Raw genomic sequence first — 17,522 nt, forward strand, 5'->3', positions numbered from 1 at the left:
TGCGTTAAAAACAACGCTCATGTGCACAGCCCCATAGAAATGAATGGGTCAGGATTTAGTGCGGGTGCCATACGTTCGCCTCACGGATCGCACCCGCACGGAAAACTCGCCCGTGTGAAAGGGGCCTATATGTGGTCGTAAATGGCTATATAGCCACACGGCAGGGCATAGAACGAAGGGAACGCCATATGGTTTCTGGAAGGCAGATTTTGATGGACTGGTTTATTTACACCATGTCCCATTAGAAGCCCCCCTTATGTAGCCTAGACTAGAAACTCCAAAAAAATGACCCAATCTAAGAAACCACACCCCTCAAGTTATTCAAAAGTTACTTTACAAACTTTGTTAACCCTTTAGGTGTTCTACAAAACTAAATAACGGATGTAGAAACAATTTTAGAATTTACATTTTTTGTTACCTTGCCTCAAAAAAGTGTAATATAGAGCAACAGACTGATGCCATGCAGTAGAATCCGTTTACCATAGAGTTCCACTGTTAAAAACCAAGATCGTGATGTGCTGATTTTTTTGTATCCTTTTTTAACATATACGTCAAACAGAGGCAACATGATGTGAACCTAGCCTTAAAGTGACAGCGTGCATACAACCTAAACTGTCCCCAGACAATGGCTGCTATTCCTGGGTGATATAAGAAGCTTTCCTCTAGCAAGTGTTTGAGCAAAAAGGATTCTAGTTTGCCTTGTCCCCGCAAAGGTGAGTTTAGTGTTGTCTGATCTCCTGTGCCTGACCTCTGCTCATTTACCCTATTGTAACCGTTCTGACCCACCCCTGATCTCCACCTGTTAGCGTCCTGACCCTTGGCCTATTTTCTGGATTGTACATACTCCACCTGCGCTGATCTCAGCTTGTCCATTCACTAGAATTCTTCCTGACCCCTTGCCTGAGTCAGCTGTCACTGAGCAGACACTACTCCAAGAGGCAGTAGCGGGTTGTTCCCCTGCATCAAACACCACATACCTGTATAGACGTCAAAACCAAGGGAGCCACTCGGGTAACGCCCTTCAATGTAGCCATAAGTCATATCGCTTCAGTGGCACAGTGGGTCCACCACACCTTAGTGCTACACTACAAAAACAATCAGACAGGTTCAAATCCAATAGGGGAGATTTATCAAAACTGGTGTAAAGGAAAACTGGCTTAGTTGCCCATAGCAACCAATCAGATTCCACCTTTCATTTTTCAACTCTTTTGAAAAATAGAATATGGAATCTGATTGGTTGCTATGGGCAACTAAGCCAGTTTTCGTTTACACCAGTTTGATAAATCTCCCCTAAAGTCTGCACATATACAATACAATGGTAACCGTAATGCCAAAGGTGCTGGGTGCTGTAACGTCCTGGTTAAAACAGGTCAAAGTAGTGGATTAGCCAGTGGAAGCTCACATCCTGTGACCGATCGGAGGGTGATCCACACACCCCCTTCTCTCCCACACTCCAACCCTACGTTTGTCCCGTGCAAATGATTAACTCCAGCCTCAGGCTATTTTAGACATCCTTATATTTCTGGTTCAGAGTCAGGATCGCTGCAGACACTTCAGACGTCAAGCGAGAAGAAACACTGTGCAGTTATGCACAGCAAGGAGGACCTGAGGTGAGAGATCTGCCCTGGGGACAATGCATTCAGCCATTTAAGGGGTCAAATACTTTTCCTCTCTTTTATACATACATTATAGACAATATATGATGTATAAAGCTCATTCACTGTGATCTGATCAAGTGGGAGGGACGTTATATCTGCTGGATTATGTCCAGTGATACATCACTAGGGATGAGCATCCGAAGTCGATTCGCATAAAACTTTGTTTCAATACTGTACGGAGCGAGCCCTCCGTACAGTATTAGAATGTATTGGCTCCGATGAGCCAAAGTTATTACTTTGCATAATAACTTCAGAAATTGATTTATACTGTAAAAAACAAAAACATTTCCTGAACTCGGGTTCGGTTCCGAGATACCCCCTTGATTTGCGCATCTGTATAGAAAAAAATATTACATTCAGCCGTAATTATTTCCTATGATTACCATGGTAAATGGTGATCAGGTGGAAAATGGGGATTGGACTCCCTAGTGAAGTTTTTTATGTGTGTGTCGTTTCAGTTTATTTTTAATATTGTGTAGGGACAGGGGCATTTTTGTAATATACTTAATTAGAGAAACGTGTTTCTTTCTACTAGAAAACAGGGTCTAAAGAGTTTTAGCAAAGCTCTAACAGCGTTACTAATGAGAGTCCTGTGTGTAACGTGCAGAGGCCCCCAGCCGCCTCTTGTCACCACCTCAGTCCCTGACTATGTACAAGTGCAATAACGATCACTGCCCATCACTCTGCCTATCCAATTGGGACACACATGCATCTTTAGCGATCAATAGAACTGAAGACAGGCTCTCCTTAGCAACGCTCAGTTACAGCTTTGATAGAAGACTCTTTAACCTGTTTCCGGCCACCTTACGACTGTATATGTTGGCGGTCGGGAATTTAAATATGGTGCCCGATTGCAAGTGCAGTGGGCGACATTGCCTCTGGATGTCTGCTGTTTTAAACAGCAGGCACCCAGGGCTAATGTATGCGATCGACGATAACAGCGAACGCATACATTTAACCCCTCAGATGCTGTGGTCATTGACCACAGAATCTGTGGGGATAAAAACTAGGGGCGCACGCTGCTGGTCGTTCACCGGGGTCCCCTAGCGAGGATCGGGGGAGACGGATGTAGTGTGCGGCAGCCTTGCTTCCAAATGCAATGCATTTTTTTTCACTGAAGCCCTATTCACTTCTATGTTAATTGATTCATTTAGATCTGAATCTGAGTAATTGATAAGGGCAACTGCTCCAATCTCACTCGGCCTCGTGTGCCAAAATCAGCCTTGTTAACCAATCAGATTGCACCTTTCATTTATTTATTGCAGGTGAAGTGATCTGATTGGTTGCTATGGTCAACACCTCAATATTTTCTTTGCACTGTTTTACTTTTCTCCTATGCCTCATCCAACTGTTCCGTCACCATGTCTTATACTTACCCAACAGATATGAAGACTGCGAGGAGACAGTTCAGTGGCTCCTGGATCGGATCCAGTCTCCACCAGACATTGCCATCATCTGCGGGTCTGGTTTGGGTCTCCTCGCAGAGACATTAAGCAACCCAAAGACCTTTGACTATAGCCAGATCCCACATTTTCCAGCAAGTACAGGTAAGCAGCAGTGAAAAAGTCCTGCAAGTACTTTCTTTTAGTTACCACTAGGGTATCCACACACGTAGGCCCAAATTTACTAATCCTACAGATGGCGTAAACTTAAGGTCCCTTTACACGGGACGATAGGGAAGGAACACTTCCTTCCCGGGCAATCTGCTCATCTATGGTGGAGGAAACCGCTGCATTTACATGTACCAATCTCCTCTAAAGATGGGGAGGAGCGAACGCTAATGCTATCGCTCTTCCTCATAACGACTCGTTGTTTCCCGGCAGCAGATTGTGTTTACACAGCACGATCTGCCACCGGGAAAAGAGGATTTTTGTGTTCGCACAAACAATCCAATTACCTGATAAACAGGTAATCGGCGGTACATTAACACTGCCAGCTCATCGCTAACTCGTTCGTTACTATGAACGCTCGTTAGCGATGATCTATGTGATTCTCGGCCTGTGTAAAGGGCTCTTTAGCCAGGCTATGTAGACCTTCACCAGATTGATCACAGAAGGTCAGGCTGGATGATAAATCTGGTGCAGGGATAGACACTTTTCTATAATTGTCCTTTTCTAATGGTCCTTTTTAGACTGATGTTTCAGGCAATTATCAGAAATGAATCAAACATTCCTGATAATTGCCCGATTGTCAGCAGAGATGAGATTTACATGCAGTAATCATCTCCACTGCATGGGCACCCTAGAAAATCAATGTTTCTGGGCAGCAGATTTGTTTCTATACAGGATGGTCTGAGGCTCAGAAAAAATGATTTCAGGTGAAAGACTTTGCGCGTTCATCAAGTGACTGCTGACACCTTTACATAGGCCAATTATCCAAAAAGGGCGTTTCTACAGATGCTCATCCCCCATAATTGGCCCAACGATCCAGGGCCTTACATCTAAATCAGGGATGCCTAACCTGAGGCCCCCAGCCGTTGCAAAACTACAACTCCCAGCATGCCTGGACAGCCTACAGCTACTAGGGGATGCTGGAGGTTGTAGTTTTGCAACAGCTGGAGGGCCGCAGGTTCAGCATCCCTGCTCTAAATAAACTATTGGTTGACTTACATTGAAACAGAATTTTACGCCAGAATTGTGGTGCAAAATGACATTGTAGACCATCCCCCTTCCCAGCTCCTTTCCTTTAAGCCCCAGAAGTCAGGAAAAAAGTGTACGGAAAGTCAGAAAAAAGTGCAGAAACCCAAGTTGTGCCAAAATTTCATTGAAATTGTGCCAATTTGCACCCTCTTTAGGAAGACCCTAGGCTCTGACACATTAGTAAATCTGGGCCATAGCGTTTTGTGGTGCACACGGTTTTATCACCCACGCGATTTGCAATTGTGAAGCACATTGTAATCATGGATAAAAACTGCCCATGGCAAGCCGCAGTAACGCTTATGAGAGCTTGCCCACTGTGTACAAACTGCTGCCTGTACAGGCAAGACTACCTGCCATGGGGAATCTATATGGCCACAATTACAGCTTTCATAGGTTCCCGAATAGCCAACCCTGTTAAACCGTGACACCACCTGCTCTCGTATTACAGCATAACTGAGTACATTTGAAATTCAGGACCCTAAACTGCCCATATGTCCATACACATACAGGTTTCGGCTCGGCCAAACATGTATGTAAATGCTATGGGGAGAGCAGAGAAAGCCACTGCCAGACACTTTTGGTGGCAACTTATCTCCCGGGAGAATTAAAGGATCAGGCGAAAACACTTCACTTTGCCTCATGATGGTCTCCTCCGACATCATCTGTCAACAGTGAGAGTCGGGAGCTCCCTATACACATTATAGTCTTGGCTGAACCCACCACTCTAGGCTGGATCGGTCAACAGAAGACTAATATGGCCAGCCTAAGAAAGCTGGATGGCAAATGTTCCTAGTTAGGCATCTTTCACGCGTTCGTGATGACGTCGGTGACAATATGGTCAGTTGTTCTTCCATGAAGATGTCTGTGAAGAACCTATGCTTGATCTGTGTGTCCATTTTTTGCCCTCCATGCGTCATCCATATCCCACATACGCTGTTGGGCTGGAAATTTATTTCTAGGGCAAAGTCTGTGGAAAACCACTGATGTGTGAACACACATTAAAGCCAACAGGGTTCTGTGCTGTCCGTGGAGACCATGGACAACACACGACCATGATTCACTGATTTGTTAGAGAGGCCTTAGGGCTGATGCACACGACCGTTGTTGTTTTCACATACATGAGGCAAGAAAACGGAACAGACACGAACAGAAAATATGTTCATGTGCATGAGCCCGTGGTGTCAGAAGGGGCGAGTGTTCAGCAATCTAACAAGGCTTAGTGACAACCCCTGTGAGAGCTGTAATTGCAGTCATGTTAGTTGTCGCCTAGATTTCTCAGGAACAGATGTAGGGCTGAAACGATTACTCGATTGAATCGAGTAATTTGCCACAAAAAAATCCTCGATGCAAATTTTTTGCATCGAGGATTCGTTTGTTTCATGTGACCACGGAGCGGGAGTCCGTGGTCACCCGCACCACACTTTCTTCCTGACACATCATCAGGTAATAGTGCACGTAAGCACGCACTATGACCCGACGCTGTGTGACGTCAGGACGACAGTGCAGCGCGCAGAGAAGACTATGGAGGAGCTGTGGAGCGGCGCCCCTACAGGAAAGGTAAGTACTGTGGCTGGGGTCATGGTTAGGAGGGGGACATAGTGGCACTGGGGGGCAAGCTGGGAAAAGCTGGTGGCACTGGGGTGGGGGAGAGCTGAAGGCACTGGGGGGACAAGCTGGTGGCACGGGTGGGGGAAAGCTGATGGCACAGGGAGATAGTGGAGCTAATGGCACTGGGAGATAGTGGAGCTGATGGCACTGGGGGAAACTGATGCACTTGGGCTGATCGAACTGGGGGGAACAAAGGGTGTTGGGGAGTGATGGCAGGGGGTCTGATGAGTTTTTATAAAGGTAAACAGTCTATTAATAAAATTTTTCTTATCAGATTACACGATTAATCGTAAAAAATAATCGATAGAATACTCGATTTCTAAAATAATCTCGTTTACTGCAGCCCTAAACAGATGTCACTTGACAGAATTGTTGCATTTTGCCTTGATTTTTCTGTTATTTCAGTGGTGGGACACTCGGGCCAGTTGGTGTTTGGTACGTTGCTGGACAAGTCATGTGTCTGTATGAAAGGCCGGTTCCATGTGTATGAAGGATATTCTCTGAGCAAAGTAAGATGTCAGATGAATGGATGTGACCACCTCATGATCAACTGTGTGTTACATTGTTTTCCTCTTATCCACCAGACGCTGTATATAACCGCATTCCTTCATAAAGTGCCCTGTAGCATGGTATGACTGCCGCAGGAGCACTATTCTGTTTCGGTCTGCCAGCATGGTGTCAGTCCTGTTCGTCTGACAGTCTATTGTAATGGATGAACATGGTGTCTAAGGTGCAGGCAGCATGTTCTAGAGCAGGAGGAGCTGAGCAGATTGATCTATAGTTTTATGGGAAAAGATTCAGTAAAACTTGTCATTTATATTCCTGCTTATTCTGAGCTTTGACGTCAAGGAGGCGGTCCTATCAATGATTGACAGTCTTCCCTCAACGACTGTGTATAGAGAGCTGTCAATCACTGTCAGCACCGCCTTCCTGGTTTTAAAGCACAGAAGGAGAAGAAACTTAAAAGGGTTTTCTGAGACTTTACTCTCCTGGATAGGATGTAATTCTCAGTATCTGCTCTTATTCTGTATGTATGGACACTGCACAGTACCACTTCTCCTGTCCTGGATAGGATGTAATTCTCAGTATCTGCTCTTATTCTGTATATATGCACACTGCACTGTACCACTTCTCCTGTCCTGTATACTGGGTGTAATTCTCAGTATCTGCTCTTATTCTGTATATATGGACACTGCCCAGTACCACTTCTCCTGTCCTGCATACTGGGTGTAATTCTCAGTATCTGCTCTTATTCTGTATATATGGACTCTGCACAGTACCACTTCTCCTGTCCTGTATGCTGGGTGTAATTCTCAGTATCTGCTCTTATTCTGTATGTACGGACATTGTACAGTACCAATTCGCCTGTCCTGTATACTGGGTGTAATTCTCAGTATCTGCTCTTATTCTGTATATATGGACACTGCACAGTACCACTTCTCCTGTCCTGCATACTGGGTGTAATTCTCAGTATCTGCTCTTATTCTGTATATATGGACACTGCACAGTACCACTTCTCTTGTCCTGTATACTGGGTGTAATTCTCAGTATCTGCTCTTATTCTGTATATATGGACACTGCACAGTACCACTTCTCCTGTCCTGTATACTGGGTGTAATTCTCAGTATCTGCTCTTATTCTGTATATATGGACACTGCACAGTACCACTTCTCCTGTCCTGTATACTGGGGGTAATTCTCAGTATCTGCTCTTATTCTGTATATACGGACACTGCACAGTACCACTTCTCTTGTCCTGTATACTGGGGGTAATTCTCAGTATCTGCTCTTATTCAGTATATACAGACACAGCACAGTACCACTTCTCCTGTCCTGTATACTGGGTGTAATTCTCAGTATCTGCTCTTATTCTGTATATACAGACACTGCCCAGTACCACTTCTCCTGTCCTGTATACTGGGTGTAATTCTCACTATCTGCTCCTATTCTGTATACATGGACACTGCACAGTACCACTTCTCTTGTCCTGTATACTGGATGTAATTCTCAGTATCTGCTCTTATTCTGTATATACAGACACGGCACAGTACCACTTCTCCTGTCCTGTATACTGTTTGTAATTTTCAGTATATGCTCCTATTCTGTATACATGGACACTGCACAGTACCACTTCTCATGTCCTGTATACTGGGTGTAATTCTCAGTATCTGCTCTTATCCTGTATATATGGACACTGCACAGTACCACTTCTCATGTCCTGTATACTGGGTGTAATTCTCAGTATCTGCTCTTATCCTGTATATATGGACACTGCACAGTACCTCTTCTCCTGTCCTGTATACTGGGTGTAATTCTCAGTATCTGCTCTTATTCTGTATGTATGGACATTGTACAGTACCACTTCTCCTGTCCTGTATACTGGGGGTAATTCTCAGTATCTGCTCTTATTCTGTACACATGGACACTACACAGTACCACTTCTCATGTCCTGTATACTGGGGGTAATTCTCAGTATCTGCTCTTATTCAGTATATACAGACACAGCACAGTACCACTTCTCCTGTCCTGTATACTGGGTGTAATTCTCACTATCTGCTCCTATTCTGTATACATGGACACTGCACAGTACCACTTCTCCTGTCCTGTACACTGGGTGGAATTCTTATGATCTGACCTTACTCTGTATTTATGATGCTGCACAGTACTTTTTTCTTCTGTATTCTGGGTGTAATTCTAAGTATCTGGTATTATTCTGTACTAGTAGTATTCTGCTTAGGCTACTTTCACACTCGCGTTTTGGCTTTCCGTTTCTGAGATCAGTCATAGGCTCTCACAAGCGGTCCAAAAGTGATCAGTTTTGCCCTAATGCATTCTGAATGGAAAGGGATCCGCTCAGAATGCATCAGTTTGCCTCCGATCAGTCTCCATTCCGCTCTGGAGGTGGACACCTGCAACGTTTTTCTGTCCGCTTGACGAAACTGAGCCAAACGTTTTCTCTGACACAATAGAAAATGGATCTGTTTCCCATTGACTTTCAATGGAGTTCATGGCGGATCCGTCTTGTGCCATGTTACAGATAATACAAACAGATCCGTTCATGACGGATGCATGCAGTTGTATAATTGTAACGGATCCATTTTTGCAGATCCATGACGCATCCGCCCTAAACGCGAGATCCATGACGCATCTGCCCAAAACGCGAGTGTGAAAGTAGCCTTATATATAAGACGTCTGACAATAAAGTTCACAAACTCACTGTGGTAAAAGTGCTACATACGGTACCTCACTGTTGAATCTCACTGTAGTTGCCTTCAAAGTAGTCCCCATGGGAAGCTATGAACTGGTGCCAGCACCTCATCCACGCTTCAAAGCATTTTTGGAACGGGTCTTGTGGAATGGCCTTTAGCACTACCGTCACATTACCTTCAAAATCATTACTGTCATCAAAACTCCTTCCTTTAATATTTTCTTTATCGTTGGAGACAGAAAGTCACTGGGGGCGGGAGCCGGTGAATAGCGAGGGTGTTCCGACGCGGTTATTTGTTTACTAGCTAAGAACTCTCTAAAAGACAGTGCGTGCGAGCAGGTGCGCTGTCATGGTGCAAGAGCCACAAGCTGTTCGTAAAAAACGTGGGTACTTTCCGTCTTTCATGCAGCCTTATCAGCACTTCCGAAGACTGCACTTGGGTGACTGTTTGTTCAGCTGGTACAAATACCAAATCACAGTGAACAATCCCCCAAAGAAAGTTACCAAACTTGGGCCACATTTATCATTTGAATATGCCACTTTTGCGGTATGAAACTGTCTGTTTGCGACTTTTTGAACAACACTTACGGACAAGTGCCGTTTCTCCACTAGCTTCACCGCTTTCTCTAAAAGGGGGTGTGGCAAGGGCAGCCTCGCCACATTTATACACCGCTTTTCTGGCGTAGAACACTGAAATCTATGCCATTTCAGTTCAGGCACACACGGACTGCCGAATGCTGCGCCTAATTTAGCCTGGCGTATGCCGGGCTATGATAAATATAGCCCATGGTTTTGACTTTTGATTTGAACTGGCGGAGCTTTTGTAGTCTGGGAGAACTGGCAGTCTTCCATTGTGCACTTTGCCACTTGGTTTCAGGGTCGTTCAGCTTGTTGTTGACCGTTCTGATCTCTGCTTCTGCCTGCTCCGCTAAGAGAACGGCATGTCAGCACTCTTAGCTGAGCAGAGCAGGAGCCCGCTCCGCTCAGCCAATCCTGACAGAGTACCCATGTGCTATGCCAAGAGTAATAGTCTAGGGAGCACGGGCAGGAGCAGCAATGTGCGCTCCTGCCCGTACTCACAGCGCTGCTGCCCATTCATAAAATGTACTCCGTACACCGCTGAGCTGTCAGCGGTGCACAGAGAACAGAGTTTTAAGCTTACAGGGAATGGTGCGCTTTAGGTAGCAAAAATTGTAGTAAAAACAGAAAATTCATTAATAAAGTATATTAGAGACAGTTTTATTAGGGAGAACACATTAAACATTTAGATAAGGCTAGTTTCACACTAGCAGTAGCCTTCTCCGGCAGGCTGTTCCAGCGGGTAAACATGTCGACATAGTTTTATGTACCGGCTGCCTCTCGGCATGTTTGCCGTGCTGCCGCTGGAACTCCGGCCCGCCCCCATTATAGTCAATGGTGCCGGAGCGGACCTCCGGCAGCACGCGTGCACAAGCGGCAGCACGGATCCAGCAGACTGTTCACCCGCTGGAACAGCCTGCCGGAGAAGGCTGCCGCTAGTGTGAAACTAGCCTAAAGGTTTAGTTACTCTTTAAGGCTACATGCACACGACCGTTGTGTGTTTTGTGGTCCGCAAATCTGCAAAACACGGATGGCGTCAGTGTGCGTTCCGCAATTTGCGGAACAGCACGGACAGCCTTTAATATAACTGCCTATTCTTGTCCGCAAAGGCCAGGTTATATTGCGGACAAGAATAGGCCAGGTTATTATTTTTTGGCGGGGCCACGGAACGGAGCAACGGATGCGGACAGCACACGGAGTGCTGTCCGCATCTTTTGCGGCCCCGTTGAAGTGAATAGGTCCGCATCCGATCCACCATCTTTTGCGGCCCCATTGAATGCGGACCAAAACAACGGCAGTGTGCATGAGGCCTAATCCACTTGTAAACTCCTGTTTTCTTTACAGCATTAGGCTGGGTTCACATCACTGATCCATCAGAGGAACAGAAAAATAAAGAAAAAAATTGATCCATTATTTGGAGCATCAGTTTTCATCACTTCCGTCAGAGATCAGTTATTTTGCATGCAGGACTTTTTCTCCCGTCAAAAATAACTGATCATAACTGATGCCCAAAAAAGACGTCATAATCGGTCCATTTTGTTTTTGCTTTTTATTTTTCTGTTCTTCTGACGGATCAGAAGCAATAACAGAACTCATTGATTTCTCTACCAGTCTTGGAAGAGAACTTTTATCATTGTTCCATTGCTCCAGTTCAACCTCTGACATTACTTGTCGCCAATCAGAATGAGATTGTTGCGGGTCTATAAAAAGACTGTTGTAAAAGGCCGATATAATAAGGTTATGAAGTCGTACTGGAGCTTCTGTATAGCTTGCGGTGGGGAGTTTGTGAATCTTTATTGTCAGACTTTGTCCATACTGCGCAGTACTGCTGCTTCAAGGGCTCATGCATTGGTTCTCAGAATCTGCACAGTACTGTGTACATACTGTATATACTCTGCATTTCTTACCTTTACCCTGGCAGTCGTGACATTCCGGCAATGTCTCTGTAGGTCACTTTCCCAATCAGAGTGTTTAAGCTCCTGGGAGTAAAGGTCCTGATGGTGACAAACGCGGCGGGGTCGCTCTGCGAAAAATACAGACCAGGAGACCTGATGATAATACGAGATCACATCAACATGCCGGGAATGGCTGCTCTGAACCCTCTGAGAGGACCCAATGATGAGAGGTGATCAAAACTAGGAACAAACTACAAGTTCCAGCATGCCCACACACTGGAGAGTGAAAATGTGTAGATAAGGGTACTTTCACACTAGCGGCAGGACGGATCCAACAGGGTGAACAGCCTGTCGGATCCGTCCTGCCGCTAGTGTGAAAGTAGCCTAAGCTCTACAGATATATGGTACTTCATATATGTAACCTTATACTTATACCATGATATAGTAAAGAGGTTCTGCAGCAGCTGACGCTTGTGTAGCCCAAAAGGGGTTCCATGACTTGTGCAATCACTTACAGGGAGTAATCATTTTTGAATTATCTTGTAGGTTTGGACCACGGTTTCCCTCCCTCTGGGACACATATGACCGCGACCTGCGAGTCACCGCTCTGGAAATCGCCCGTAAGCTCGGGCATGCGGATCTCACCCATGAAGGAGTTTACTGCATGGTGGGCGGGCCGAACTTTGAGTCCGTTGCAGAAGCCAGGTTTCTGCAGAGGCTGGGGGCGGATGCTGTAGGTGAGTGTTGGAGGTATTTCCAAACAGAATACTGCCCCCTATCTACCTAAACTGTAGTAAGTACAATGCGCCAAATTTATTAGCGCATCCTAGGCTGTCTTTAAAAGGCTATCGCATGATTAATGTAAAAAATCTGACATAATATAGTGCATGACTGTCTCTTTCTAACAAAGCTAGAACCAATTCTCCCCATTCATTGCTCCAACTGCTAGATTTATTTCAGCCTGGCAGCTCAGGGGGCATGTCCTTTCTGCTGCAGCTCTCTCCCTATCACTGCTCAGGGGAGGCATGTCCCTTCTTAGGGGTGTATCCTTTCTGCTGCAGCTCTCTCCCTATAACTTCTCAGGGGAGGCATGTCCCTTCTTAGGGGTGTATCCTTTCTGCTGCAGCTCTCTCCCCATCACTGCTCAGGGGAGGCATGTCCCTTCTTAGGGGTGTATCCTTTCTGCTGCAGCTCTCTCCCTATCACTTCTCAGGGGAGGCATGTCCCTTCTTAGGGGTGTATCCTTTCTGCTGCAGCTCTCTCCCTATCACTTCTCAGGGGAGGCATGTCCCTTCTTAGGGGTGTATCCTTTCTGCTGCAGCTCTCTCCCCATCACTGCTCAGGGGAGGCATGTCCCTTCTTAGGGGTGTATCCTTTCTGCTGCAGCTCTCTCCCTATCACTTCTCAGGGGAGGCATGTCCCTTCTTAGGGGTGTATCCTTTCTGCTGCAGCTCTCTCCCCATCACTGCTCAGGGGAGGCATGTCCCTTCTTAGGGGTGTATCCTTTCTGCTGCAGCTCTCTCCCTATCACTTCTCAGGGGAGGCATGTCCCTTCTTAGGGGTGTATCCTTTCTGCTGCAGCTCTCTCCCCATCACTGCTCAGGGGAGGCATGTCCCTTCTTAGGGGTGTATCCTTTCTGCTGCAGCTCTCTCCCCATCACTGCTCAGCTCTCTCCTTATAAGGCCTCATGCACACAAACGTTTTTTCTTTCCGTATCCATTTTGGATTTTTTGCGGACCGTAAGCGGAACCATTCATTTCAGTGAGTCTGCAAAAAAAAAACAGAAGTTACTCCGTGTGCATTCCGTTTCCGCATTTCCGTTCCGCAAAAAAATAGATCATGTCCTATTATTGTACGCATTACGGACAAGTATAGTACTGTTCTATTGGGGGCCAGCTGTTCCGTACCGCAAAATCCGGAATGCACAGACGTCATCCGTATTTTTTGCAGATTTTTTTTTTTACGGACCGCAAAATACATACGGTCATGTGCATGAGGCCTAACTGTCCCAGCTTCTAAGGCCTCTTTCACACGACCGTATGGCTTTTTCAGTCTTTTGCAGTCTGTTTTTCACAGATCCGTTGTTCCATTTTTTGTTTCCATAGTGTTTCAGTTTCTGTTCCGTTTTTCTGTATGGCATATACAGTATACAGTAAGTACATACAAAAAATTGGGCTGGGCATAACATTTTCAATAGATGGTTCCGCAAAAACGGAACGGATACGGATGCATTTCCGTATGTGTTCAGTTTTTTTTGCGTACCCATTGACTTGTATGGAGCCACGGACCGTGATTTGCGGGCAATAATAGGGCATGTTCTATCTTTTAACGGAACGAAAAAATGGAAACGGAATGCATATGGAGTACATTTCTTTTTTTTTGCGGAACAATTGAAATGAATAGTACCGTATACGGAATGCAAAAAAACGATTGTGTGCAAGAGGCCTAACAGTGGATAAAGCTAGTGGCAGTTGAAGAGTAGAACTGAGCATGTGTGACCACCTCAGCAAGGTGGACAGAGAAGAAAATGAACAAACAGCAGGTGGCGCTATACTGATAGATTTCAGGGTATAACTCAGGTGCTATACTAAATTTTTTATTACAAAAGTATTCAGATCCAGGTGCTGGTTTGAAAAATGTAGATTATTATTAGTGGGAAAAACCCTTTAAGCCAGTAAATGATATATATGCCAGGTGTAATTTTACGCCGCTTTTTGTGCGTGTTTTTGCGCATGTTCTGAAAAACATTTTGGCCCCAGCCACTCCTGCTAAGCCCCCCATCCTTTTGTCGCCACTTTTGAGAAGGGGACAACAGTGGTGCAAATTACTACATACATTTCACCCCAAGTGGAGTAGAAAGCTGCCAGTCTATTCATCTGAGCTCGCTCGGGGGCACTCATATGTGGTTCTACCTCCTCTTCACGCAGGTATGAGTACGGCTCCAGAAGTGGTGGTCGCCAAGCACTGCGGCCTGCGAGTGTTTGGCCTCTCGCTGATCACTAACCGGGTGGCGCAGGCGTATGAGATGCACGAGTCGGTGAACCACAGCAGCGTCCTGGAGGTGGGGAAGCAGCGGTCGCAGCTCCTGCAGACACTCATTACCGACCTGGTGAGAAGCATCCGATTCAGCCAGGAGCCGGCCGTATGAGTGGGGGAGCGGACTACTACAGCCATATCCACCCGATGCCAGCCTACAGGAGACAGACGGGGACTACAGGACAACCCTTTACTGCTGTATATTATATGTCATGTGATATTCCAGAAATAAAAGGAGCTGATCTGAAAGAATACTGAGAGTCATACATATATCTAGCTGACCAATCCGAAAAGAGTACAGCAAACCCCCACCATGAGATGCTGTATCCAAGCCTATCATGTGTGATACTGTCTGCTGGGGTATCTAAGCCCCTCGCGTGTGATAGCGTCTGCAGAGCCTCTTATGCATAATACACTGTTGTGTATCTAAGCCTATTAGGTGCAATGTAGCTAAGCCTTCTATGAGTGATACTGTCTGCCGAGTAGTAGATATAAGGCACTTAAGTGTAATAATGTTTGCTGAGCGGTGTATCTAAGCCTCTTGTGTGATATCCTCTGCTGAGCTGTGTATCTAAGCCTCTCATGTGATATTGTCTGCTGAGCAGTGTATCTAAACCTCTGTAATTCTCTTAGTTGTGTCTAGTCCTCTCGTGTGTGTGTGATACTGTTTGCAGAATAGTGTATCTAAGCTTATCACATATGATACTGCCTGCAGTGTTTAGCAGTGTATCCAAGCCTCTCATGTGTGATACTGTCTGCTGAGCTCTGTATTTAGGCCTCTGTGATTCTGTCTGTTGTGTATCTAGGCCTCTTGTGCGTGTGACTGTTTGCAGAATAGTGTATTTAAGCCTCTCATATGCAATATTGTCTGAGCTGTGTATCTAAGCCTCTTGTGTGGTATTGTCTGCTGAGCAGTGTAACTAAGCCTTGTATGTGTGATATTGTCTTCTGAGCAATGTATCTAAGCCTCTAATGTGTGATACTACCTGCTGAGCCGTGTATCTAAGCCTTTTATGTGTGATATTGTCTTCTGAGCAATGTATCTAAGCCTCTAATGTGTGATACTACCTGCTGAGCCATGTATCTAAGCCTTTTATGTGTGATATTGTCTGCTGAGCAGTGTATCTAAGCCTTTAATGTGTGATACTACCTGCTGAGCAGTGTATCTAAGCCTTTTATGTGTGATATTGTCTACTGAGCAATGTATCTAAGCCTTTAATGTGTGATACTACCTGCTGAGCAGTGTATCTAAGCCGTTTATGTGTGATATTGTCTACTGAGCAGTGTATCTAAGCCTCTCATGTATATTGTCTGCTGAGCAGTGTATCTAAGCCTCTCATGTATATTGTCTGCTGAGCAGTGTATCTAAGTCTCTTATGTGTGATACTACCTGCTGAGCAGTGTATCTAAGCCTCTTATGTGTGATACTGTCTGCTGAGCAGTGTGCCTAAGCCTATTATGTGTGATACTACCTGCTGAGCAGTGTATCTAAGCATCTTATGTGATAGTGTTTGCTGAGCAGTGTATCTAAGCCTCTTATGTGTGATACTACCTGCTGAGCAGTGTATCTAAGCCTCTTATGTGTGATACTACCTGCTGAGCAGTGTATCTAAGCCTATTATGTGTGATGCTACCTGCTGAGCAGTGTATCTAAGCCTTTTATGTGTGATATTGTCTACTGAGCAGTGTATCTAAGCCTCTCGTGTATATTGTCTGCTGAGCAGTGTATCTAAGCCTCTCGTGTATATTGTCTGCTGAGCAGTGTATCTAAGCCTCTTATGTGTGATACTACTTGCTGAGCAGTGTATCTAAGCCTCTTATGTGTGATATTGTCTACTGAGCAGTGTATCTAAGGCTACTTTTACCGGACAGCATTTGTAGACGGATCCGGATGTGGATCCGTCTCACAAACGCATTGCAAGAACTGTCATACGGACAAACTGATCCGTTTCTATTTTTCCCCCCCACATTTTTAAAGGTGTGCTCATGCGCAGACCAGAAGGACGGATCCAGCATTGCGGTATTTTTAATGCCGGATCCAGCACTAATACATTTCAATGTAAATCAATGCCTGAGAGATAGAACTACAGCATGCTCCGGTAGCCTCTTATGTGTGATACTGCCTGCTGAGCAGTGTATCTAAGCCTCTCTGTGATACTGCCTGCTGAGCAGTGTATCTACGCCTCTGTGATATTGCCTGCTGAGCAGTGTATCTAAGCCTCTCTGTGATATTGCCTGCTGAGCAGTGTATCTAAGCCTCTCTGTGATATTGCCTGCTGAGCAGTGTATCTAAGCCTCTCTGTGATACTGCCTGCTGAGCAGTGTATCTAAGCCTCTCTGTGATATTGCCTGCTGAGCAGTGTATCTAAGCCTCTCTGTGATACTGCCTGCTGAGCAGTGTATCTAAGCCTCTCTGTGATACTGCCTGCTGAGCAGTGTATCTAAGCCTCTCTGTGATACTGCCTGCTGAGAAGTGTATCTAAGGTTCTCTGTGATACTGCCTGCTGAGCAGTGTATCTAAGCCTCTCTGTGATATTGCCTGCTGAGCAGTGTATCTAAGCCTCTCTGTGATACTGCCTGCTGAGCAGTGTATCTACGCCTCTGTGATATTGCCTGCTGAGCAGTGTATCTAAGCCTCTCTGTGATATTGCCTGCTGAGCAGTGTATCTAAGCCTCTCTGTGATATTGCCTGCTGAGCAGTGTATCTAAGCCTCTCTGTGATACTGCCTGCTGAGCAGTGTATCTAAGCCTCTCTGTGATATTGCCTGCTGAGCAGTGTATCTAAGCCTCTCTGTGATACTGCCTGCTGAGCAGTGTATCTAAGCCTCTCTGTGATACTGCCTGCTGAGCAGTGTATCTAAGCCTCTCTGTGATACTGCCTGCTGAGAAGTGTATCTAA

The 17,522-nt window shown here is 45.5% G+C and overlaps 1 protein-coding gene across 1 annotated transcript; it reads left to right on the forward strand.

Moving 5' to 3' along the window:
* Positions 1–1,493: 1,493 nt before the first annotated feature.
* Positions 1,494–14,868, forward strand: LOC122942346 (purine nucleoside phosphorylase-like). The gene is made up of 6 exons (XM_044299905.1): positions 1,494–1,610; positions 3,042–3,205; positions 6,311–6,414; positions 11,641–11,816; positions 12,133–12,323; positions 14,515–14,868. Exons 1-6 carry the CDS (start codon positions 1,588–1,590, stop codon positions 14,733–14,735), a joined length of 879 nt encoding a protein of 292 aa, XP_044155840.1. The 5' UTR covers positions 1,494–1,587; the 3' UTR covers positions 14,736–14,868.
* The last annotated feature ends 2,654 nt before the right edge of the window (positions 14,869–17,522 follow it).

The sequence above is a fragment of the Bufo gargarizans genome, chromosome 6 (assembly GCF_014858855.1).
Source record: "Bufo gargarizans isolate SCDJY-AF-19 chromosome 6, ASM1485885v1, whole genome shotgun sequence".
NCBI classification, from domain to species: Eukaryota; Metazoa; Chordata; class Amphibia; order Anura; family Bufonidae; genus Bufo; species Bufo gargarizans.

Bases quoted from the DNA above. Each gene is read 5' to 3' on its own strand.
- LOC122942346 (XM_044299905.1), top strand. From the start codon at position 1,588: ATGCACAGCAAGGAGGACCTGAG. The intron at 1,611-3,041 runs GTGAGAGATCTG...CTTACCCAACAG, and splicing joins CACAGCAAGGAGGACCTGAG to ATATGAAGACTGCGAGGAGA. The intron at 12,324-14,514 runs GTGAGTGTTGGA...CTCTTCACGCAG, and splicing joins GCTGGGGGCGGATGCTGTAG to GTATGAGTACGGCTCCAGAA.